A 23,617-nucleotide genomic window follows, 5' to 3' on the forward strand; every position below is an offset into this window, starting at 1 on the left:
TCACTCCCCCCGTCCCAGACAGCCGGCCCATCCTCCCAGCAGGCACTGGGCCTTCTGGTGTGTTCCTTCTGTGAGCCCAGCCCAGCCACCAGAAACGTGGTAACTGGGGTGGAATAAATGGACCCTAAGGTCAGAGGTGTTAACCCGACTGTCCAGCATTGAACAGGGGGTGGAGTTTGGCATTCAGAGATCTCAGCCTGCCAGGGGCCACGGCAAACACCCTGTTCCTCAGCCTTTTAATCTTCTGTTCTAGGTGCGGAAAAGAACGCAGAACTGTTACAGCCTTTGAGACATGAAGTATTACAGCAGCTTTTGTTTTAACAACAACCCTGGTTCCCTTTGACTTTGGCCATGAGGAGTCTTTAGAAAATAAAAACCCACCTTGACATGACCATCTTCACCAGATGAGGGCGCTCCCGCAGAGACGTCATGGACCAGGCCACCCAACTACCCCAGAAAACCTGCTGCAATATGGAAATAAAAGCCCTGGAACCGCACACCCCCAATTGTCACCCAGCATGGGATATCATCAAACTACAGCCCATACTCGATGGGGAGCCCATCCTGAAAAATCTTCCCTGAGCCCCCTTTTTGGCCTTCGAACAACACCCCGAATCCCCTCTCCAAGCTCTCCAGAGGTGAAACCAGAAATCAGTGGGCCCTTGAATGAACCCGCCCAGGAAAGTGATAAAAGACAAAACCACCACATCACCCACAGGTGAACAATTGTCACAGAACGATCGCTCCATATCTGACCCTTGCAGGCCTTGTCCTGAAAGGAAACCTGCACAAAAGTTTCAAAATCTGAGCCTGGGAGCTTAAATTCATAACGCTGTCGGACACCGAGATCATGGACTCAGTAGAGACACTGGATTTATGGCTCATTACAACAATCTGAAACCCACTTTTGTCCTCGGACTGCAGAAGCGTTACCTGCCCACCTCACTTTGAATGGTCACTTGCAATGTGTGCTAACTCCTTGTGCTAAGCGATCCACACTGCCCTCGGCGCACCTTTCCCAGCCCTGAGGAAGAGCTCTGTGGAGCTTGAAAGCTTGTCTCTCTCACCAGCAGAAGTTGGTCCAATAACGGATATTACTTCCCCCACCTTGTGGGCTGGTCTACACTGGAAATGTACATCGGCGTAGTTACGTCTCTCAGGGTTGTGAAAAACCCACACCTTGGAGTAATGCAGTTATCCCCCAGTGCAAGCGGTGCTAGGTCCATGGAAGAATTCCATCTCGGGGAGGTGAATTATGCGCCGATGCAGCGTTTTAGATGTAAACATACCCTCTGTCTTTACATGGCAACACAACTGTTCGTTTTGGGGCAAAGGGAAACAGTCAAAATAAGTTGGAGCTGCAGTTGCTGTTGTTGTTAAAGTCCAATCCCATTTCCTCCAAGACAAGACAAACAAAAGGAGAGACAAGAACAGCAAAGCCAGACGACACAGCTTCTGGTTGTTAGTTCTCACTTGCAACCTCCCTGCTGGAGAAACCTGGGTCCAGCCCCCAGTGTGACCAGCCCCACTGAAATCTGGCAAACTCGTGCCAGTATTGAGCTGTGCAGGACAGTGCTTTTAGCTGCCTTTCTGGTCACAGGCTCACGTCTGGGTTGCAAGTTATACACTCTTGGCCGACTAAGCCAAAAGGGAGAGAGACGAGATGGTGAAGAAATAAGGTGGGAAAGGAAAAGGACGTGGTGCGGAGGAAGGTGACAAAGGGTGAGTGACACAGGGGGGTGACAAAGTCTCCCAGCCCGGGTGGTGGTTAGGATTTACCCAAAGCAGGTAGAGGTGACGACATCATCCGAGTCCCTCTCGGAGCCGGTCTGGTCATGACGTCCCTCAGGCTCAGGCCAGGGAAGGCCCAGCAGAGTGATGGTGGATGCTGGGGTCCCCACAAAGTCTCTTGGAGGCCCCCAGAGGGAGCGGTGGCTGGAGTAGCCTGTCCCCTCGTTATTTTGTTCACCCATTTGGCCAAGTTTCCGATCATTGATTTCCAGTCCCCCACTTCTCTTGTTCACAGGCATAATCTGAATACAGTTCTGGAGTTAGATCGGGAGGGACAATGACAGCAAAGACAGATTTTATTTGGACTAAGTCAGTGTGTCACCCTTTGGCACCTTTGCCTGTCAGCATTTGCTGCCCTGGGTTACTGTGACATCGCGTGAACGTTCACTCCGTTCTCAGCTGTGGTCTCGGTTAGATAAAAACAAACTTTTGTTAATCAGTCTGCATAATGGATTTCCCCATTCCACCATCCTTGGGGCTCTTTGAATTCTGGTGGCTTAACTACACAAAAGGACTTGAGCTAAATTTGATTGTAGAGAATTTTATTAACTATCCTTAAGAGCAACATATAGCGATAAGAGGGCAAAAATATTAGGAGTCTAGTTTTGCTAACAAACTAGAAAATTGGCCTGTACGATAATTGGCCTATCCAATTGTCATAGGTTTCTCCCCCACTTGGAGCTTTTGGGTTCACAAGATGGGGACCTGCCTGGACTCCTCTAAACTAAAATCCTAGTTTAGATCTGGTTCTCGCTGCCACCAGTTACATTTTAAGTGAGTAACACACTGCCTGTCCCCCAAGCTTCCCCTGGGGAACCCAGATTCAAACCCCTTGAATCTCACCAGAGAGAGAGAAACAGCCAGTTCCCCTCCCCCTTCCCTGTCTCCAGCCTGCTCCGGAGAGAGAGATACCTTGATTCAAACTCCTTGAATCTCTACACACAGGGAAGCAGCCCACTTCCCCCCTCCCTCTCTCCTAGCCACTCCGGAGAGAGACACACCGATTCAACTCTGTGAATCACCCTCAGGAGGAACTCACTCTTCCCCCCTCCCCTTCCCTTGAATCTCCACAAGAGAAGGAATTAACCAAGTCCAAAGAAAAGAAAAGAATTTATTAAAAGAACAAAAAAAGAAAGTAACCATCTCTGTCAGCCCAGGATGCACAAATACAGGGTCTAACTTATAAAAGCTGGAGAGACTCCCCCTCCCCCTTCTCTCTCAGTAAAAGCAAAGTAACAGCAATCAGGAATAAAGAATTTCTCCAGCAAACACACAATTGCAAATGTAGAAATCAAATTATAAGACTAATCCGCCTTTCTAATTAATACTCACTAGTGGATAGTAGGAACTACTCCAGGAGAACTTGGAGACATGTCTGGCCTCTCGTAGATCCAAAGAGAGAGCACAGAGCCAACAAGGAACACAGACAAAGGCTTCCCTCCAAAGGGATCTGAAATGATCCTGTCCCTTGATTGGTCCTCTGGTTACTGAGCTTGTTAACCCTTTCCAGGGAAAAGAGACCTTAACCCTTAACTATCTGTTTATGACACCAATTTTCAAGAATCGCATAACAAGTACGATAGAAAAGAACACGTCTTCACTCAGCATCTGGCCGGGGAAGGTCACTTGAATAGGGCCTCAGTTGTCCCAGGTGATTATCAACCCTGGTGTTGCTAACACAGAGGAAAAAAGAATCCAAAGGTAAAACGTAAGACAGTCTGGTCAGTTATTTGAATTGATAATCAAACTTTATAGACAGGCAAGGTACGAACAAGAGTTGATTACAGGAAAGTTTGACATACGATGTTGAGAATTTATTAGTGTCCCAGCTTAATGTGCATAAAACATGGTGTAATGCCGGTGTTAGCGGCGCTGGAGAGGGCCCCATGTGAGCCTTTATGTGGATGTGGTGCCGCAGATCGCAAGTTTCTAGCAGTGCTAGAAGGAACGTCTTGTAGAATTTTATACCATGATGTCTTTCGTCATAAGATTTAGCGATGCGCTGAGGACGATAAGCCCTTAAGGAGCTGTTCAGCCCTAAGGATAGTTGGAATTTTGCCTTATTTAGTAACTTCCAGGGTACTACTACTAGTACCCATGTGGCACGTCTTCGCCTCCGCCTTGGTTTCACTCAGTAGCTCCCTCACGTTTCTTGGGTCTGACTGAACGGCCCAGCAACGTTAGGAAGGTTCTCAATAGTCCAGCAAAACCTTTGACTGCTGTCATGGGCTGTGAAACTGGAGCTGCTTGTTCACGTTCACAGTAACTAACGGGTCTTTTTATACCTTCCACCTGTTCCACCTGGACATCAAACGAACCCAAAACGGAGCCGACACTTCCTGTGCACTTTCCTGCTCCTGACCCCGAGTAGTTTTGGTACCATTTGTGGCCCTGCTATCCAGGGCCGCCCAGAGGATTCAGGGGGCCCCTCACCGCCAAATTGCCGCCGAAGACCCGGCACTTCAGCGGCGGGTCCTGGGGCGGAAGGACCCCCCCCCACGGGTCTTCGGGGCACTTCGGCGGCGGGTCCTGGGGCGCAAGGACCCCCCCCCACGGGTCTTCGGGGCACTTCAGCGGCGGGTCCCGGGGCGGAAGGACCCCCCCCCCACGGGTCTTCGGGGCACTTCGGCGGCGGGTCCCGAGGCGGAAGGACCCCCCCGCCACGGATCTTTGGGGCACTTCAGCGGCGGGTCCCGGGGCGGAAGGACCCCCCCACACACGGGTCTTTGGGGCACTTCAGCGGCGGGTCCCGGGGCGGAAGGACCCCCCCGCCACGGGTCTTCGGGGCACTTCAGCGGCGGGTCCCGGGGCGGAAGGACCCCCCGCCGTGGGTCTTCGGGGCACTTCAGTGGCAGGTCCCGGGGAGGAAGGACCCCCCGCCGTGGGTCTTCGGGGCACTTCAGCGGCGGGTCCCGGGGCGGAAGGACCCCTCCTGCCACGGGTCTTCAGGGCACTTCAGCGGCGGGTCCCGGGCGGAAGGACCCCGCCATGGGTCTTCGGGGCACTTCAGCGGCGGGTCCCGGGGCGGAAGGACCCCCCCGCCATGGGTCTTCAGGGCACTTCAGCGGCGGGTCCCGGGGCGGAAGGACCCCCCCGCCATGGGTCTTCAGGGCACTTCAGCGGCGGGTCCCAGGGCGGAAGGACCCCCCCGCCATGGGTCTTCGGGGCACTTCAGCAGCGGGTCCCGGGGCGGAAGGACCCCCCCGCCATGGGTCTTCGGGGCACTTCAGCGGCAGGGCCCGGGGCGGAAGGACCCCCCCGCCATGGGTCTTCGGGGCACTTCAGCGGCGGGTCCCGGGGCGGAAGGACCCCCCCGCCATGGGTCTTCGGGGCACTTCAGTGGCAGGTCCCAGGGTGGAAGGACCTCCCCGCCGCGGGGCTTCGGGGCACTTCGGCGGCAGGTCCCAGGGCGGAAGGACCCCCTCTGCCACGGGGCTTCAGGGCACTTCGGCAGCAGGTCCCAGGGCGGAAGGACCCCCCCTGCCACGGGGCTTCGGGGCACTTCGGCAGCAGGTCCCGGAGCGGAAGGACCCCCCGCCATGGGGCTTCAGGGCACTTCGGGGGCAGGTCCCGGGGCGGAAGGACCCCCTCTGCCACGGGGCTTCAGGGCACTTCGGCGGCAGGTCCCAGGGCGGAAGGACCCCCCCGCCACGGGTCTTTGGGGCACTTCGGCGGCGGGTCCCGGGGCGGAAGGACCCCCCCGCCACGGGTCTTCGGGGCACTTCGGCGGCGGGTCCCGGGGCGGAAGGACCCCCCCGCCATGGGTCTTCAGGGCACTTCGGCGGCGGGTCCCGGGGCGGAAGGACCCCCCCCCCCCGCCACGGGTCTTCGGGGCACTTCGGCGGCGGGTCCCAGGGCGGAAGGACCCCCCCGCCACGGGTCTTCGGGGCACTTCAGGGGCGGGTCCCGGGGCGGAAGGACCCCCCGCCATGGGTCTTCAGGGCACTTCAGCGGTGGGTCCCGGGGCGGAAGGACCCCCCCGCCATGGGTCTTTGGGGCACTTCAGGGGCGGGTCCCGGGGCGGAAGGACCCCCCCGCCATGGGTCTTCGGGGCACTTCAGCGGCGGGTCCCGGAGCGGAAGGACCCCCCTCCCCGCCACGGGTCTTCGGGGCACTTCAGCGGCGGGTCCCGGGGCGGAAGGACCCCCCGCCATGGGTCTTCGGGGCACTTCAGCGGCAGGTCCCGGGGCGGAAGGACCCCTCCTGCCACGGGTCTTCAGGGCACTTCAGCGGCAGGGCCTGGGGCGGAAGGACCCCCCCCCGCCATGGGTCTTCGGGGCACTTCGGCGGCGGGTCCCAGAGTGGAAGGACACCCCCCCCCCCCGCTGCCAAATTGCTGCCGAAGACCCGGAGCGGAAGAAGCTCTGGGGGCCTGGGCCCCGCAACAGTTTTCCGGGCCCCCCAGAGCGAGTGAAGGATCCCGCTCCAGGGGCCCCGAAAAGCTCTCATGGGGGTCCCTGCGGGGCCCGGGGCCTGGGGCATATTGCCCCATTTGCCCCCCCTCTGGGCAGCCCTGCTGCTATCAGATCTCGAGTTTGTACCTGATAGGATGTTAGCACAGTTCAAGATGCTTACAATGTCCCCACCCAGTCACCAGATCTGGCCCTATTCCAGCGAGAGAGATTCAGCATCACAGAGATGGGCATAAGCTTCTGAATAGGCTCGGAAGGCGTCGAGTTTTTGGTCAATGTTGGTTTCACTGCACACACACAAACCGACAACAAATATTTCCATCAAATAATTGAAATTTACAGGCAGGCAAAGTAAGACCAATGCAGCTTGAGAACTTCTTAGAGTTTGATTTCAGACCAGGCTTGGTAGAATTCGATTACTACGTAGAGATGCCCACTGACCTTGACAATCATTTGGGAGCCAATCATGGCTTGGTTTCAACTGACCAGGAGACAAAGGCCCTACCAAAGACGGTGTGACATTCTATACTTTGGGGAAGCATCCTGGAACCCCCATCGGCCTCATTTTCATACAATGGTGATCTTCCATATAACGCAGGCCTTGTCCGGTGTCAGGGGAGAGGTTCTGAAAGCCAGTGCTCCGGTCAGAGATGTGTAGCATTAATGCCTATGAAGTTATGAGAATTGTGTTGTGTGGTGACCACTACAACTGTAAGTTGGAGAATCAGCCAGGGATCAGCTCCCCAGAGGCAACAGCAAAGAAAGTAACCAACTCCTGGCCAGGTGTCAAACAACCATCCCCAGCCATTGTCCAGCCAGGGAGCCAGGATGTGACGACTCACCCGCCTGAGGCCACCCCAGGGGACCTGCTCAGCAACGCCCCAGACAGGCCTGGACTCGTGTGTCCCAAGCACATGGACTGAGGGTATAAAACCGAACAGAGGGGGCCCAGGCTGGGCCTTTCTCCTGCCCCCACCTACGCCGCAAGCAACAAGGACACTCAGAAAACTCCAGCTGAGGGGACTGGCCAGGTTTCAAGGGTGAAATCTGTGTACTATGAACTGCAGTGTCCTGTGGGGTGAGCAAAACTGCTTAGTCTAGAGCAGGGGTCGGCAGCCTTTCAGCAGTGCTGGGCCGAGGCTTCATGTATTCACTCTGAGTTAACGTTTCACGGGCCAGTCAGACATGGTCACGTTTTTAGAGGACTCTTTCTATAAGTCTATAATCTAGAACTGAACTATTATGTGTAAAGTAAATAAGGTTTTTAAAATGTTTAAGAAGCTTAATTTAAAATTCAATTAAAATGCAGAAGCCAGTGGCCAGGCCGGGCAGTGTGAGTGCCACTGAAAACCAGCTCACGTGCCGCCTTCAGCACCCGGGCCATAGGTTGCCTGCCCCGATCTAGATGTCGCCCAGGCTAATAGGGTTGAGAGGTTAGACTGCGGACGTACATTTTATTGCTTTTGGTAACTAACTCTGACTTTTTGCCTATCACTTAAAATCTACCTTTTCTAGTCAATACATTTGTTTTACTGTTTATCTTTACCAGTGAGATTGTATGAAGTGTGGGGCAATGTGGCTGGTGTCTGGCCACTCTCCATGGATGAAGTGGGGAACCAATGAATACATCTGCACTGCCCATCCTGAGCGGTGCAAGACGGTATGTTCCTGTGGTGCAGGGCTGGGAGGATTTGGCTGGTACCTTTCGCTGTGTGATTCATGAGTGGCTCTGGGAGCAGCCATGCACTCTGGCTGGGTGAGGGGCGCCGCGTGCTGACGGCTGAGTGACCGCAGCGCCTGGAGGGGTTTGCTGCTGGTCACTAGCAGGGCATTGGGAGAGACGGCCCAGGCTGGAGAGAGGGGGCACAGCGGCCCCACAGTCCCAGGCTGCAGCCCGGGGATCCCGTCACAGACAGGTTCACTCTTCAGGCCCCCATCTCTGCTAAAAGCTCTCCACGCAGAGACGCACAGAGGTTGGGAGGGAAGGTGCCAGTTTAGCAGCTATGTTCAGTCATTGGCGTTGGTTTGTCAATGGTTTCATCAATACTAAAACCGCTGGGGTTAATTGTTGTGGCGATTTGGCCTGGCGTCTCCAGTGGCATGGAAAAGAGCCATTTGGTTTTTGTTGATACGTATAGTCCATTCCTTAGCCACACTTTGGCTTGTTAGGAAATATAGTCAAGAGACCAACTAACCAGCATTGGCTGGGTTTACTGTGCTAATCTCCTACAGGAAAGAGTCCATACGATGCGGGTCCCTAGGAAGCCGTCTCATGCAGTGTTGTTACGTTCACCTTGCGCAGAAACAAGCCCCCAAGTTACTCCCCTCCAGCACCGCTTTGCACCTGCCAGGTACTGCAGACCTCATCCGAGAGTGGTTTAACCATCTGCCTTCTCCCCGTGGCTCTGGTCCCAGGGCGTGTTCCCCGGCTCCCTTTGTTTTCAGCACCTGCCTCCAGGCCCCGGAGGGGACTAATTTGCCTGTGGCTAACCTAAAACACTCCTCTGTCCTGGTCGTCACAGCACCCCTATTGACTTAAGGCAAAAGCTTCAGTGACTGCAAGGGGTGATGGGAAACTGAGCATAAACGAGCAGTGTTCTTTAAAAACCATAGGCCAATGTAGGCTCTCTAACCCCTATAATATTAGTGCTGAATGCGCACTGATATCGCTGTGGTGTGGACAACATATTAACATGACATATATACACAGCCAGGCCAGCTTCTCCTGCACAGCAGGGCGCGCTTGTGGCCTTGATAATTGGCAGTTAAGGTGGCACCTTTGCAGAGTAATACATGAAGCTGGGGGGCGGGATGTGTGATGAAACACTCTGAGCTCACTGCTGCTGGCTAAGAAGTTCAGGCAATGTCCCCTGGGCAACGCGTCCTGACGAGTTGGTCGGGGTAGTTCACACATAACGCGCAGATGCAGCAGAAATCATTGCGTTACCTTTTGATTAGCTCTTGCAATTAAGTATTAGCAATTATTAATTATTCATTAGATTTTGCTTGCGTGCAGTTAAGCAGCGTGGCAGTGTCACGCATATCACACCCCCCGTACTGCGGGGATCGCAGCCAGCCCTCAGTGCCTTCAGTTACGGGCTTAAAGCCAGTCTCCACTGGGTTATACATGATTCGCGTTTGGTCTTGGGTTCTGGGGGTGAGACTGGACGACCCTCCTAACCCCGTGGTGCTGATTCCACAGCCCGATGCTCAGAATAGTTAATACGGGGGCTCGGGAGACAAATATGTTTTTCAAATGACCTCTGTCCCAAATAGGTCATCCAGATTCAGATAATCCAGACACGTAACCACTCGTTCCACCTACTCTTGGGGCTTCCTCTTGGAAAGAGCCCATGATGCAGTAGAACCCCCGAGTCACAAACTGAGCAGTCAAGCTGAGCCCTGTTTGGATCCAGCAGGACACAATCAAGCCACCCCGAGACCAGGCCCAAACACTGCACAGAACAGTGCTGTGTTAAGCGTAAACTAGTAAAAAACAGCAGGGGAAGCTGCATTTCCTCTGCACAGGAAAGTGTCAAAGCTGCGTTAAGTCAATGTTCAGCTGGAAACTTCGGAAAGAACCAGACCGTTTTGTTCAGGGTTATGAGCAGCCTCCACCCCCGAGGTGTTTGTAACTCCGAGGACCCACGGGCGAGTTTTGCCCAGCCCTTGAGGATTGCGCACCTTGCTGAGGAGACGCCTTTGGAGTAACGAATGAAGACGGCCACAGGAATGATACCTTTGTTGGACGCCATAACCAACTTCCGCCAGACGTCAGCGCGAGAGATTTGGAAGCACAGGAATCCGCATGAACTCACCACGCTTAATATCAAGCTAACAGTTAGAACGGGCGCAGCTGTGGGGCTCTGTAATGTTTCTATAGGTGCAGCCTCAGTTGGGTATAACCGGGGCCTTCTTGAACTTTGCAAAGCAACGTGCTTTGGTAATACCATGGTATGCTGCAAAATAGCAATGCTAACCAAACATCTCAGCAGGTCGCTACCTTTGCCTCCCAAGCACATGCAAATTAGCACCAAAAAGCCTGGGCTTGCGCCAACCATGATCAGCCCCTCACTACTGCTAAGGGCTGACCCTGTGCAGCATCAGGTGGCAGGGAGTTCCACAGGCCCACACCCTCTACACACTGTAAGCAACCAGCCTGCCCTAAAGAATTGCCCCAGTTCAATCCCTTCACAGACCAAATTGGTCTGTGTGGCTGCCGACCAGAGCGTGAAGCATGGCTAGGAGGGGACTGTGCCCCTCCTCGCCCCCTTTGTGCCTGTGATGAGTCAACTCACTGCTACAGCCTCTCCTCGTGGCCGGGTGTGGCACCGCAGCTCCACCCCGTCCAACAGGCTCCCCGGCGAGCCTTGATTTACGTCCACCCTTCCACGGTCAGCTCTGGGCCCCTTGCAGCCCTTGCCTCAGGGTGTCCTTATCCCCTTATATGGGGGGGCTCAACCCTCCTGCCCCGGTCCCAGCCCAGGGCTGATCGGTACCATCCCCACTGCTGTGGCCCCAGGGCACAGCCACGTGCCTCCGCCCAACCCTCCCTCCTGGGGCTGGCAGGACGGACCCTGAGCTCCGTCCAGGGGGGTGTCTGGTTGGCTCCGGGCAGCAGGGGATGGGACATGGGGCTTTGTCTGACCTGGGGGCGCCAGCAGGGCAGGGGACCAGCTGTTTCCTCCGTCAGCCCCCCAGGCACCAGGAGACGCAGACCCCGCGGCTTTTACAAATGGTGCAGTTTATTTATTGCTCCAAAATAAAAGCGAATGGAAAAACAGGACAATGGGGGGAGGGGGTGGAAAGGGGGGAGGGGGAGGGGCCTAACCCCCCCAGCAGCTCCTCCCCCAGGGTCAGCCACCAGGGACCCAGGTGTGTCAGGGAAAAGAGGATTCCTCCCCCCCCCCCCCCCCCCGGGGTGAAAGGCATTTAAAGGGACGTAGCAGAGGAATATGTATCCTCCTACATGTCACTCGTTAAAGGCAATGTCACTGTCTCCCATCATTTCATTTTGACAATGTCCCTTTAAGGACAAAACGCAGGAGGCTATAAATGGCTGTACGCAGCCCTTTAACAATAACACAGATAGGAGGACACTTTGAATAACATCCCTTTAAAGATAAGTGTCCTCCTGTTTTTTATCCTCAAAGGGGTGACTATAGAAGTAAATATCCCCCCTGCATTTATCCTTAAAGGGATGCTGTTCAACTAAATATCCTCCTGTGTTTTAATCCTTAAAGGGGAAAGGGTCCGTTGTAAATATGTTTCAGCCTTAAAGGGATGATGTTTAACTCAGTGTCCTGTCTCTTTTTTGACTCCTTAAAGGGGTGGGTTCAGGGGTATCTATGGGCCAGTATTTTACTCTTAAAGGAATGATTAAGAACTACGTTTAGCCTTAAAGGAGCATTGTGAAAATAAATGCTCTCCTGCCTCTGTTACCCTCAAAGGGACGAGTTCAGGAGTGACCATCGCCTGCATTTGATGCCGAAGAGGAGCGACGGAGAATTGTTTTTACCCTTAAAGAGCTACAGCCTCCTACCCTGAATGCCCTTAAAGGGATACGGTGTAAAAGACGGGAAGGTATTTATTGTTTAAGGGGATAAATATCCTCTGGCTTTTTCCTTACAGGGAAGGACAGCGTCACAAGGTGGGGGCGGGGGGGGGAAAGGCCTGGTTTGTTATTGGATGGTCTCTCAGGCGGACTGCTACATGCTCCAGAGCTCTGCGTCCTAATATATTATTGTAGGGTCTCCTGCAAACCCCAAGCCGGCTGCACCCCTTTGTTACTACAGGGCCCCGCAAGCCGCAGGGCTTTGTGCATGGTTACTGCAGGGTGGGCCTACGTTATTGTAGGGTCTCCTGTGAAATCCAGGTTGTCGTTGTAGGGTCTCCTGAGAGCCGCAGGGCTGTGTGCACTGGATTGGGATTGTTTGTTAGTGTAGGGTTTCCGACAACATCCAGTTGTTTTTGTAGGGTCGGCAGCTAAATAAATAAATAAATAAATAAATAAATAAAATAAACCGGGGGCGGGGTTATAAATTAATGAACTAATTACCGAAGCAGAAAAGTGTGAGCGTTGGCACATGGACCTGGATATGTACAAAGTGGGAGGAGAGGGGAGGTGGGGGGGAGCAAGGCATTCTGGGATGGCGTGAGCAGAGAGATAGGACATGGCCCCTCCTCCACGCGCAGCCCCCCCTTCACCCCCCCGCGTCGTCTCTTCCCTTCAGCAAGACGCCCCCTCGCTCCGGACGGGGGACACGGCCCCGTCAGATGGACACTTCGTATTCCCTGGTGTCCTGGGGGACAGAGATGGGGGAAACACAGCGTCATCTGGGGAATCAGAGCCCCCCCATCCGTTCCCATCCCCCCGGCCAACAGCTCCCCACGCAGCCCCCATCCGTTCCCATCCCCTCGGCCAACAGCTCCCCCACGCAGCCCCATCCGTTCCCATCCCCTGGCCAACAGCTCCCACAGCCCCCATCCGTTCCCATCCCCGGCCAACAGCTCCCCACGCAGCCCCATCCGTTCCCAGCCCATCCCCGGCCAACAGCTCCCCCACGCAGCCCCCATCCATTCCCATCCCCGGCCAACAGCTCCCCCACGCAGCCCCCATCAGTTCCCAGCCCATCCCCGGCCAACAGCTCTCCCCACACACGCCAATCTCTGTCTCAGCCTGAAGTCCCCTCCTGCACCCTGAACCCCTCATTTCTGGCCCCACCCCAGAGCCCGCACCCTCTCCCACACCCCAACCCCCTGCCCCAGCCCAGGGGGAGACCGAGCGACGGGGAGAGGGGCTGCAGTGGGGGCGGGGGTGGGGCAGGGGTGTTCGGCTTCGTGCGATTAGGAAGTTGGCAGCCCGACGCCCCGGGGGCGCCTCACCCCAGCCTCGTAGAGCGGGTTGCTGAAGTCGGACTCCACGGTGATAGGCCTGTAGCTGTGGGAGCTGGAGAACGAGAAGCCGAACAGGGACTTGCCCTGGAACCTGGGACAGAGACGTGGGGGGTGAGAACGACACGGGGGACCCAGACGCACCCCACAAGCGATGGGGCTGCCGCCCCTTTAAGAGTGTCAAGCTCCACCCCCAATGAATATCATTCCACCTTCAGTCCAACCCTCCCCTTTAAGACTCCAAAGTCCCGCCCTCAATGACCACCATGTCCCTTTAAGACTCATGGGCCCCGCCTCCCAGTGACTAAGTGCACGGACACATTGGCCACACTGCCCCTTTAAGAGCCCCAAGCCCCGCCTCCCAGCTCCCACACCCTCCATCCTCATTGGCTGTGGCTTACCTGGTGTAATAGACATAAATTCCACCAATCAGGAGAATGACCAGGATGATTGGCAGGAAGATCGCCAGGGCGATGTTACCCCCCTCCATCTGGTGGGAGGGGTCTGTCGTCTGGGTGACTGTGCAGAGACAGGCGGCCAATCAGAGAGGACAAAACCAATGACATGACAGCATCCCTGTCCCGTTCCCTGCAGCACCCCGTAGTGTCGCACTCGGACCAGCACTGACGGCCAGGGGAGAGCCCCACCCTGCCCCACAGCGCCCCCTGCTGATCTCCCTGCCCCACAGCGCCCCCTGCTGAGCCCTCTGCCCCACAGCGCCCCCTGCTGATCTCCCTGCCCCATGGCGCCCCCTGCTGATCTCCCTGCCCCACGGCGCCCCCTGCCCCACAGCGCCCCCTGCTGAGCCCTCTGCCCCACAGCGCCCCTGCGGAGCTCCCTGCCCCGCGGCGCCCCCTGCCCCACAGCGCCCCCAGCTGAGCCCCCTGCCCCACCGCGCCCCCTGCTGATCTCCCTGCCCCATGGCGCCCCCTGCTGATCTCCCTGCCCCACATCGCCCCCTGCTGATCTCCCTGCCCCACATCGCCCCCTGCTGATCTCCCTGCCCCACGGCGCCCCCGGCTGAGCCCTCTGCCCCACAGCGCCCCCTGCTGATCTCCCTGCCCCACGGCGCCCCCTGCCCCACAGTGCCCCTGCTTCACCCTGCCCCCTGCCCCACAGCACCCCCTGCTGAGCCCCCTGCCCCACCGCACCCCCACCCCACAGCGCCCCCTGCTGATCCCCCTGCCTCACCCTGCCCCACAGCGCCCCTGCTGAGCCCCCTGCCCCACCGCACCCCCGCCCCACAGCGCCCCTGCTGAGCCCCTGCCTCACAGCACCCCGCCCACAGCACCCCTGCTGAGCCCCTGCCCTGCCCCACGGCACCCCCACAGCGCCCCTGCTGAGCTCCCTGTCCCACCGCACCCCTACCCCACAGCGCCCCCTGCTGAGCCCTGGCACCCCCTGCTGATCCCCCGGCCTCACCCTGCCCCACAGCGCCCTCTGCTGAGCCCCCTGCCCCACCGCACCCCAACCCCACAGCACCCCCTGCTGAACCCACGGCACCCGCATCTGAGCCTCCTGCCCCACAGTGACCCCTACTGAACCCTCCCAGTCCCTTCCCCCAGCACCCGCTACTGAGCCCCCCTGCCCCACGGCGCCACCTACTGAGCCCCTTGTGCCTGTAATTTAAATGACCTTCTAGCTTCCGGTCGTCCAGTAACTCCTCATACGCCACTGAGAACAGAGCAGAGAAAGAGTTAGAAGAGACAACCAAGGGGCTGCGGGTCGGGAGTGAGGGGCACCAGCAGGGCTGGGGGGGCTGCGGGTCGGGAGTGAGGGGCACCAGCAGGGTGGGGGGGCTGCGGGTCGGGAGTGAGGGGCACCAGCAGGGCTTGGGGCACCAGCAGGGCTTGGGGGGCTGCGGGTCGGGAGTGAGGGGCACCAGCAGGGCGGGGGGGCGGCGGGTCGGGAGTGCGGGGCACCCGCCGGGCTGGGGGGGCTGCGGGTCGGGAGTGAGGGGCACCGGCAGGGCGGGGGGCTGCGGGTCGGGAGTGAGGGGCACCAGCAGGGCTGGGGGCTGCGGGTCGGGAGTGAGGGGCACCAGCAGGGCTTGGGGGGCGGTACCTTTGCAGAGGGGCGGCTGGCTGGTCCATTGGGACGGGTGCCCCGGGACGCAGGTGATGGTCACCTCCCCGATGAGCTCGAAGCCCTCGTAGCAGAAGAAACGCAGCGACTCGCCGGCCTGGTAGTGATGCTTGTAGAGCGTCTGGTAACCGTTCTCGGGCACGCCGGGGTTCAGACACGGCTCGTACTTCACTGCAAGAGAGCAGAGCCCTCGACGCTGCCCCTCACTGCCGACCCGCAGCCCCCCGCCCAGCCGGTGCCCCTCACTGCCGACCCGCAGCCCAGCCGGTGCCCCTCACTCCCGACCCGCAGCCCCCCGCCCAGCCGGTGCCCAGCCCGCCCAGCCGGTGCCCCTCACGCCCGCCCCGCAGCCCAGCCGGTGCCCCTCACGCCCGACCCGCAGCCCAGCCGGTGCCCCTCACTCCCGACCCGCAGCTCCCCCGCCCAGCCGGTGCCCCTCACTCCCGACCCGCAGCTCCCCCGCCCAGCCGGTGCCCCTCACTCCCGACCCGCAGCTCCCCCGCACAGCCGGTGCCCCTCACTCCCGACCTGCAGCCCCCCGCCCAGCCGGTGCCCCTCACTCCTGACCGCAGCCCCTCCTCCCAGCCGGTGCCCCTCACTCCCGACCCGCAGCTCCCCCGCCCAGCCGGTGCCTCACTCTCGACCCGCAGCTCCCCCGCCCAGCCGGTGCCCCTCACTCTCGACCCGCAGCTCCCCCGCCCAGCCGGTGCCCCTCACTCTCGACCCGCAGCTCCCCCGCCCAGCCGGTGCCCCTCACTCCCGACCCGCAGCTCCCCTGCCCGGCCAGTGCCCCTCACTCCCGACCCGCAGCTCCCCTGCCCGGCCGGTGCCCCTCACTCCCGACCCGCAGCTCCCCCGCCCAGCCGGTGCCCCTCACTCCCGACCTGCAGCCCCCCTGCACTCACGGACACACTTGGGGACGCGGTCGCTCCATTTGGGGGTTCCGGTGTCGCGGTTGTAGCAGGTCAGGGTGCTGCTCCCCTCCACCACGTAGCCCTCATGGCAGAAGTACTGGACGTGGGAGCCGATGGAGAAGCGTCGGTCTGAGACGCTTCGCTTCCCGTTGGTGATCTCCCCTGGGTCAGCGCAGTTCACGACTGTGGGGAGAGAACAATGGGGGGAGGGAGCAACAAAGTATGAGACACCCAGACACATACTAGGGCTCCCCCAAGTTAGGACAGCGACTCAAGCGTGACTTTGGACTGAAGCACTAAACTGGTGTCAGAAGTGGGATCCCAAGAGTCTGTCATTGGCCTGGGTGGTGGGAGCTGTGACCCCACCCCTGGGATGGTGGCAGGGACCACACCACCATCACTGGTGTGAGATGTAGGACACCCAACCTGGAACTTTGTGGCTAAGGTCCTGTCAGGGTTCCCTCCCCACTCTGAACTCTGGGGTACAGATGTGGGGACCCGCATGAAAGACCCCCAAGCTTATTTCTACCAGCTTAGGTTCAAAACTTCCCCAAGGCACAAATTCCCTTCCCTGTCCTTGGACGGTATCGCTGCCACCACCCAGTGATTAGACAAAACTCAGGGGAAGGAGCACTTGGAGTTCCTACTCCCCCCTAATATCCCCCCAAGCCCTTCACCCCCGTTCCTGGGGAGGCTTGAGAATAAACAAGATGAGCACAGACCAACCATGGGGTTTTTTTGGACACTAAATAAAAACAAGCAGATTTAAAAAAAAACCAAAAAACAGAACTTTATTAGAAAGAAAAACGGTAAAAGCAGCACCTCTGTACAATGAGAATGAAGCTAATCTCACGGGTCGGTCAGATTTAAAACACAGATGGTTTCCCTCTGGGCAAAACTTTAACGTTACAAAAAGAAAACCAGGAATATGCCTCCCTCTCTTTATTACAGAGAAATAAAAGTCAGCTAACGCCTTCCCTTGCTAGTACTTACTAATTCTACTGGAGTTGGGTTGCCTGCTTTCTTGATCCGTCTCCTGCAAGCACCCAGGACAGACAGACAAAGCCCCCAGCCCCGCCCAGGTTTGAAAGTATCTTGTCCCCTTATTGGTTCTTTGGGTCAGGAGCCAGCCAGGGACTTGAGCTTCTTAACCTTTTATAGGTAAGAGGGTTTTGTGCCTCTGGCCAGTAGGGACTTTATAGTGCTGGATACAGAAAGCTGCTTATCCTTCCCTTTAGATTTGTGACAGGACCCCTGCAGGAGGGAAGGACGCTCCCCTCTTCCTGTGTCTGAGATGGGATTTGAACTCACAACCTGGCCTCCAGCCCTAGCTGGGGATTTGGTCAATAGTGGTGGGAGCAGTGGGATACCTCACTCCACCAGCCCTGGCCGGGGGGATACTCTCTTGGCGCTGTGGTGAGATTCCAGCCGGAAAGCTTGGCTCTGAGCCTCCGAGAGAGGCAGGTCCGTCCCTCCTGCTCTCCCAGCATGGGCTCTCCCCAGAGAGGGTGAGCCCTAGGATGGGTCTCAGCAATGGGAGTGTGTCACGGAGTGTGGGGGAGCCAGGCCCTGCACCCCCGGGCGCCCTGCGATTCCCCAGGACTCTCAGCCAGCCAGGAAAGCAGAAGGTTTATTTAGACGACAGGAACACAGGCCAGCACAGGTCTTGCAGGCACAGATAACAGGATCCCCCCTGTTAGGTCCATCTTGGGGGGCCTCACAGCCCCCCCCCTCGGGGATCAGAGCCCTCCCTCCCTGCTCCCCTCTGTTCTCCAGCCAGCTCCAGTCTGCCCAACCCCCTCCGGCCCCCCCTCTCTGCCCAGCTCCTTTCCCGGGCCAGGAGGTCACCTGACCCCTTTGTCTCCAACACCTTCAGCCGGCACCTTTGCAGGGAGGGGCTGGGCCATCAGTTGCTAGGAGACAGAGTGTCAGGCATTTGCTGCTAGATCCTTAGGATCTGTCCCCAGCCCCCAGTGCGAACAGTCCCACTTCGTCACACCCCTCCCCCCTTCGACCGAACTGAGCGGGGTCCCTCCAGCCAGTGACCTGGGGAAGTTCGAACCCACCTACATTCCCATGGCTGCCCCAGGGTCCCCCCCGTTCTGGGGGGGGGAGTTACCCCAGGTCATTCCAGTTTCCTGCCCCCCTGTAGGTTGGGGGGACTCGAGGGCACTTGCAGGTTGCAGGGGGGAAGCCTTATGCCACCCGCGCCCTTTCCCCACCCCAATACCCCTGGGGTGCACGCTGGGTTGGGGCCTTCTCCCCACGTTCCAGTCTGGGGGGCTGTGATTCGGGTTCTCTCGGTTCAGAGGCCCCCTTCTGACCCTGGCCCCCCTCTGGACAGGCTCCTCAGGGCGGGGCGGGGGCCTTACAGCCATCTCCCCCCTGTCCCGGGCCTTCCTCCCCCTCTGGCAGGGGGCACAGGAGCGGCAGTGCTGCCGGCCATGGGCAAAGACCCCAGGCCAGTAATAGTTCTGCAGCAGCCGCTGCTGGGTACGCCAGGCTCCCTGGTGCCCTGAGGGGGGAATGTCATGGGCCTGGCACAGCAGCTGGCGGCGATACTCCTGGGGTACCACCAGCTGCCTCCTGATCCCCCCTGACTCCATCTTCCCTGGGGGAGCCCATTCTCGGTACAGGAGCCCCTTCTCCCACAGGAACCTTTTCCGGCCACCTCGTCCCATGGTCTGTCCCCCCCCGAGGCTGGCCAGGTCCCTTATCCTCCGCAAGGAGGGGTCTTCCCGCACCGCGGCCTGGTACTCAGCCGCTGGGGCCGGGGCGGGGATCTGCTCTCTCTCCCCGGCTGGGTCTGGGGCCACAGCCTCTCTGGGCCCTGTCCCGGGGCGTTCCCTGCCCACCAGGTCAGGGTCCGGCGCCTCGGGCAGAGTACCTTCCCCGGTGTCCGGGTGCAGAGCCCTGCATCGACTCTGACTACGGTTCACGACCAGGGCACCCCGGGTGTTACTGGGCCAGTCCTCGAGGTCCCCCCCCATTAACACCTCCGTGGGCAAATGTGGGTGCACTCCCACGTCCTTGGGGCCCTCCTTGTCCTCCCACTTTAGGTGCACCCTCGCCACAGGCACCTTGAATGGGGTCCCGATCACACCCCTCAGGGTCAGGTAGGTGTGGGGCACCATCCGATCTGAGCCCACCACCTCCGGCCAGGCCAGCGTCACCTCTGCGCCCGTATCCCAGTACCCAGTGGCCTCCTTCCCGTCTACCTCCAGGGGAACAAGGCACTCGCTCCGGAGGGGTAGCCCCGTGCCCACCCTGTAAACCCCAAACTCAGGGCTGGGAGCATCCAGCCCCTCGGAGGTGTCAACCCGGGGCCCCCCTCCCTCCTTCGCAGGGAGTACGTGGCCCGCCCTCTTTTCCTGCGAACGCTGCCCCTCATCCAACTGGGTCTCTACCAAGTTGACCCGGGGGGGGGGTTGGTCTGCTCAGTTTGTCCCGGAGCTTGGGGCACTGGGCCCGTATGTGGCCTTGTTGGCCACATTGATAGCAGCCCATGTCTCGTGGGTCCCCTCGAGGGGGACGGCTGGACCTGACGCCAGATGCTTCCCTTTGGTGGGGGCCCTCCCTTGGCCCCTTCTGGGAGGTCCCATGGTGACTCTCTCTCTGCGTTGAGGCAGACCTGCTCCTTCGAGACGCCTCCCTGCCATCCCCCGCCCGACTGTCCATGTATTGGTCAGCCAGCCGGCCTGCATGCTGCGGGTTCTCCGGCTTCTGGTCCATCAACCACTGCTTCAGGTCAGACGGGCACTGCGCATACAGGTGCTCCAGTACGACTAGGTCAAGCAGGTCCTCTCTAGTTTGGGCCCCAGCCGTCCACTTGTGGGCATATCCCTGCGCCCGGTTGACCAGTTGCAGGTATGTGACCTCCCGGGTCTTACGTTGACTCCGGAACCTCTTCCGGTACATCTCCGGGGTCAGCCCAAACTCGCGGAGCAGGGCCTCTTTGAACAGGTTGTAGTCCCGCGCCTCCGCCCCTCTCATTCGGCTGTACATCTCCACGGCGGTGGGGTCCAGTAAGGGGGTGAGGCGCCGGATCCTGTCTGCGGGGTCAACCTGGTGCAGCTCGCAGGCGTTCTCAAAGGCCGTCAGGAAGGTGTCTATGTCCTCCCCCTCCTTACGCCGGGCCAGGAAGCTCTTATCAAAGCTCTTTGTAGGCTTGGGCCCCCCCTCACTCACCGCAGCCGGGGCCTCCCTGCTTTTCAGCTGGGCCAGGGCCAGCTCATGTTCACGCTGCTTCTCCTTCTCCTCCCGCTCCTGTCTCAGTTCTTGCCTCCTTAACTCGAGCGCCTCCCTGTCATATTCCAGCCGCCTCCGCTCCAGGGACAGGGAGCTCCGCCGGGACGATCCCCTGCTGGCCACTGAGCCCTCGGTAGTCACTGGGCTCCCCCTCCCCCTACGCCTAGGGGTGGGGGGTCTCGAGGAGCCCTCAGCGGCCGGCTGACCACTCCCAGCGGGTACAGACACTGGTGCCTGCGCTGCATCTGCCCGGCTGCTTCCCTCAGAGACAGGGACCGGTTCATTCCTGCGATCTCTCTCCTCCAGCCGGGCAATCAGCTGGGCCTTGGTGAGCTTCCCATGGCGCAGCCCCCCCTGCTTGCACAGCTCCACCAGCTCACACTTGCGCTTCTGGGAATACATCTTCCTGCTGGCCGCTCGCAGGCCGGGGTGCTCGCCGCTCCCCACGGGTTCCAGGGGGACCCCTAGTGTGCCAGTCCTGGAGGTCACCACCTCTCTGGTCACACTCTCCCAGGGGTGAATCGCCCCTTTGTTTTACTGCTCCCCAGTCACTTACTGCAGGAAGCGCCGTCCGCGGGGTGCCGCCGATCCCACCGCTACCACCAGTTGTCACGGAGTGTGGGGGAGTCAGGCCCTGCACCCCCGGGCGCCCTGCGATTCCCCAGGACTCTCAGCCAGCCAGTAAAGCAGAAGGTTTATTTAGACGACAGGAACACAGGCCAGCACAGGTCTTGCAGGCACAGATAACCGGATCCCCCCTGTTAGGTCCATCTTGGGGCCTCACAGCCCCCCTCGGGGATCAGAGCCCTGTCCCTGCTTCCCCTCTTTCCCCAGCCAACTCCAGTCTGCCCAACCCCCTCCGGCCCCTCCTCTCTGCTCAACTTTTTTCCAGGGCTAGGAGGTCACCTGACCCCTTTGTCTCCAACACCTTTAGATGCACCTTTGCAGGGAGGGGCCGGGCCATCCATTGCTAGGAGACAGAGTGTCAGGCATTTGCTGCATGGCCTTTTGCTGCTAGATACTTAGGATCTGTACCCAGCCCCCAGTGCGAACAGTCCCACTTGGTCACAGAGTGGACTCCCCGTTTTGGTGCAAAAGGCACCTTGGCACTGAGCCGCAGCCTGAGGTAGCCTAAGGACTGGTGGCAGTGGTGAGATACCCAGCTGTGCTACTGGTGGTAGCAGTGGGATGGATGGCTGTGGTGGCCGGGGAACTTGGTACACCTGGCCACTCTGTTGGTGGTACTATGGGATCCCTGATTGTGCCGCAGTAGCAGTGGGGATACCAGGCTTCCTTGTTAAGTAGACAAGGGATAATGGGGGATGGGGGGAGGAGATGGCAAGTGAGAAGACAGGAATGAGAGGGACAGAGGGATACCTGGCCGTGCCATTGGTAGCAGGGGTGAGATCCAAACTCAGGCCCATGGGGGTGGGATGCCTGGCTGCACTGTTGGTGGCAGAAGTGGGATCGAAAGGCAGCCCATGGGGCTAAGGGTCCCGGGGGGACAGGGGTCACTCACTCTTCTGGCAGGTGGGGGGGCTGTTGCTCCAGGCCAGGTCCCACTGGCAGGTGAGGATGTCGGAGCCCACGATGTCGTAGCCTGGTTCGCACTGATAGGTGAGCACCGTGCCCCGGATGGCAGCCGCGTGCGAGGCCGTGCGCCAGCCAAACTCCACCTCTGGCAGCTCTGGGCATGTGTCGTTCCGGGGCACCTCTGGGGACGGAGAGGTGAGGGGGGGCAGGGTTCCCTTCCTGCCAGCCCCTGGCCCACACCCTCCTCCAGTCTGGGCCCCCCTTCAGCCCCCACCCCTCATCTCCTGCTGCCTCAGAGCACCCCCAGTGCTCCTTTCCCTGCCCCCATTCCCCATCCCCCCTCCATCCGACCCCCTTGTGTCTCCCTGTGATCCCTCCCCCTGCTGCCTCGGTCCCCGCCCCCCGCGGGCCCTACCAGAGAAGCGGATGAGGAAGCCCTGGCTGAGGCCGAAGAGGGGGTCACTGGGGTCCGACTGGAACTGCAGGGTGGCGGCGCTGGCCGAGGTGTAGAGGCGGAAGCGGGGGTGGGTGCCCATGTACTGCCCCAGCACCCGGCCCGTCAGGTCCTCGCCGTCCAGCACCGTCAGCACGTCGCTCTTCCGGATGTTCAGGCTGTGCGGGGGGGGGGGGGTCAGGGGGCCGGAGTGAGACTGGGGCCAGGGTAGCGACAGCGGATTAGGGAGTCGGGGCCAGGGGAGCAACGGCGGATTAGGGAGTCGGGGGCCCGGGGGAGCGACGGGGGATTAGGGAGTCGGGGCCCGGGGGCGCGAAGGGGGATAAGGGAGTCGGGGGCCCGGGGGAGCGACGGGGATTAGGAGTCGGGGCCCGGGAGCGACGGGGATCAGGGAGTCGGGGCCGGGAGGTGGCGGGGATCAGGGTCGGGCGACGGGGATCAGGAGTCGGGAGCGACGGGGGATCAGGGAGTCGCGGGCCCGGGGGAGCGACGGGGGATCAGGAAGTCGGGGAGCGCCGGGGGATTCGGGAGTCGGGGAGCGACGGGGGATTCGGGGAGCGACGGGGGAGCGACAGGGGATATTGGTGGCAGCGGTGGGATACCTGACAGCACAGTTGGTGAGAACAATGGGATGATGGAGGTAAGTGGATCATGACAGAGGAAAGATGGGGGGGGCTGGGCAGTCTGAGAGAGAGGGGGAGGAGCAGGGTCCTCGGGGTGGGGTCGGTACCTACATTTCAACGTCCAGCAGGACCCGCTTCTCCTCCTGCACCCGGATATTCCAGACACAGTCCTGGCCTTTGCCATAGCTCTGGGGCCAGTCGGGGGAGAGCACCACACCGGCGGGGTCTGACAGCTCCCCCCCACACAGCGCTGCGGAGAGCACCAGTGTTAACAGGGCTGAAGGTCGGGAGCGAGGAGCGCACGGGGGGCGGGGGCTGCAGGTCGGGAGTGAGGAGCGCCGTGGGGGGCGGGGGCTGCGGGTCGGGAGTGAGGAGCGCCGCGGGGGCTGCGGGTCGGGAGTGAGGAGCGCCGCGGAGGGGCGGGGGCTGCGGGTCGGGAGTGAGGCGCCCGCGGGGCTGCGGGTCGGGAGTGAGGAGCGCCGTGGGGCGGGGCTGCGGGTCGGGAGTGAGGAGCGCCGCGGGGGCTGCGGGTCGGGAGTGAGGAGCGCCGCGGGGCGGGGCTGCGGTCGGGAGTGAGGCGCCGCGGGGCTGCGGGAGTGAGGGCGCCGCGGGCTGCGGGTCGGGAGTGAGCGCCGCGGGGGCTGCGGGTCGGGAGTGAGGCGC

At 59.9% G+C, this 23,617-nt stretch overlaps 1 protein-coding gene and 1 long non-coding RNA gene across 7 annotated transcripts in view; one reads left to right on the forward strand and one right to left on the reverse strand.

The window, feature by feature from the left end:
* On the forward strand, nucleotides 1-11,780 carry LOC120404647. 3 transcript variants are annotated; one of them, XR_005598093.1, is made up of 5 exons: nucleotides 22-129; nucleotides 254-1,722; nucleotides 7,753-7,863; nucleotides 8,436-8,554; nucleotides 11,654-11,780. It is a non-coding gene; the product is annotated as an uncharacterized LOC120404647 (long non-coding RNA). The 3 variants fall into 3 exon arrangements; XR_005598091.1 differs by having other exon boundaries at nucleotides 1-1,722; XR_005598092.1 differs by lacking the exon at nucleotides 11,654-11,780 and adding an exon at nucleotides 9,480-10,825 and having other exon boundaries at nucleotides 1-1,722.
* The window catches only part of SEZ6L2 (seizure related 6 homolog like 2), a 23,176-nt gene continuing 10,489 nt past the window's right edge, over nucleotides 10,931-23,617 (reverse strand). For 3 of the 4 annotated variants that reach the window (XM_039537509.1, XM_039537511.1, XM_039537512.1), the window contains exons 10-18: nucleotides 23,066-23,204; nucleotides 22,293-22,489; nucleotides 21,864-22,058; nucleotides 16,088-16,279; nucleotides 15,162-15,353; nucleotides 14,703-14,771; nucleotides 13,499-13,616; nucleotides 13,089-13,191; nucleotides 10,931-12,505 (exon numbers count right to left, since the gene is read on the reverse strand). In XM_039537509.1, the coding sequence (XP_039393443.1) occupies nucleotides 12,476-12,505; nucleotides 13,089-13,191; nucleotides 13,499-13,616; nucleotides 14,703-14,771; nucleotides 15,162-15,353; nucleotides 16,088-16,279; nucleotides 21,864-22,058; nucleotides 22,293-22,489; nucleotides 23,066-23,204 (1,235 nt within the window). In that variant the 3' untranslated portion in view covers nucleotides 10,931-12,475. The remainder of the gene's footprint in view (nucleotides 12,506-13,088; nucleotides 13,192-13,498; nucleotides 13,617-14,702; nucleotides 14,772-15,161; nucleotides 15,354-16,087; nucleotides 16,280-21,863; nucleotides 22,059-22,292; nucleotides 22,490-23,065; nucleotides 23,205-23,617) is intronic. The other variant, XM_039537510.1, reaches the window with a different exon arrangement.

Source organism: Mauremys reevesii, linkage group 4 (genome assembly GCF_016161935.1).
Source record: "Mauremys reevesii isolate NIE-2019 linkage group 4, ASM1616193v1, whole genome shotgun sequence".
Lineage (NCBI taxonomy): Eukaryota > Metazoa > Chordata > Testudines > Geoemydidae > Mauremys > Mauremys reevesii.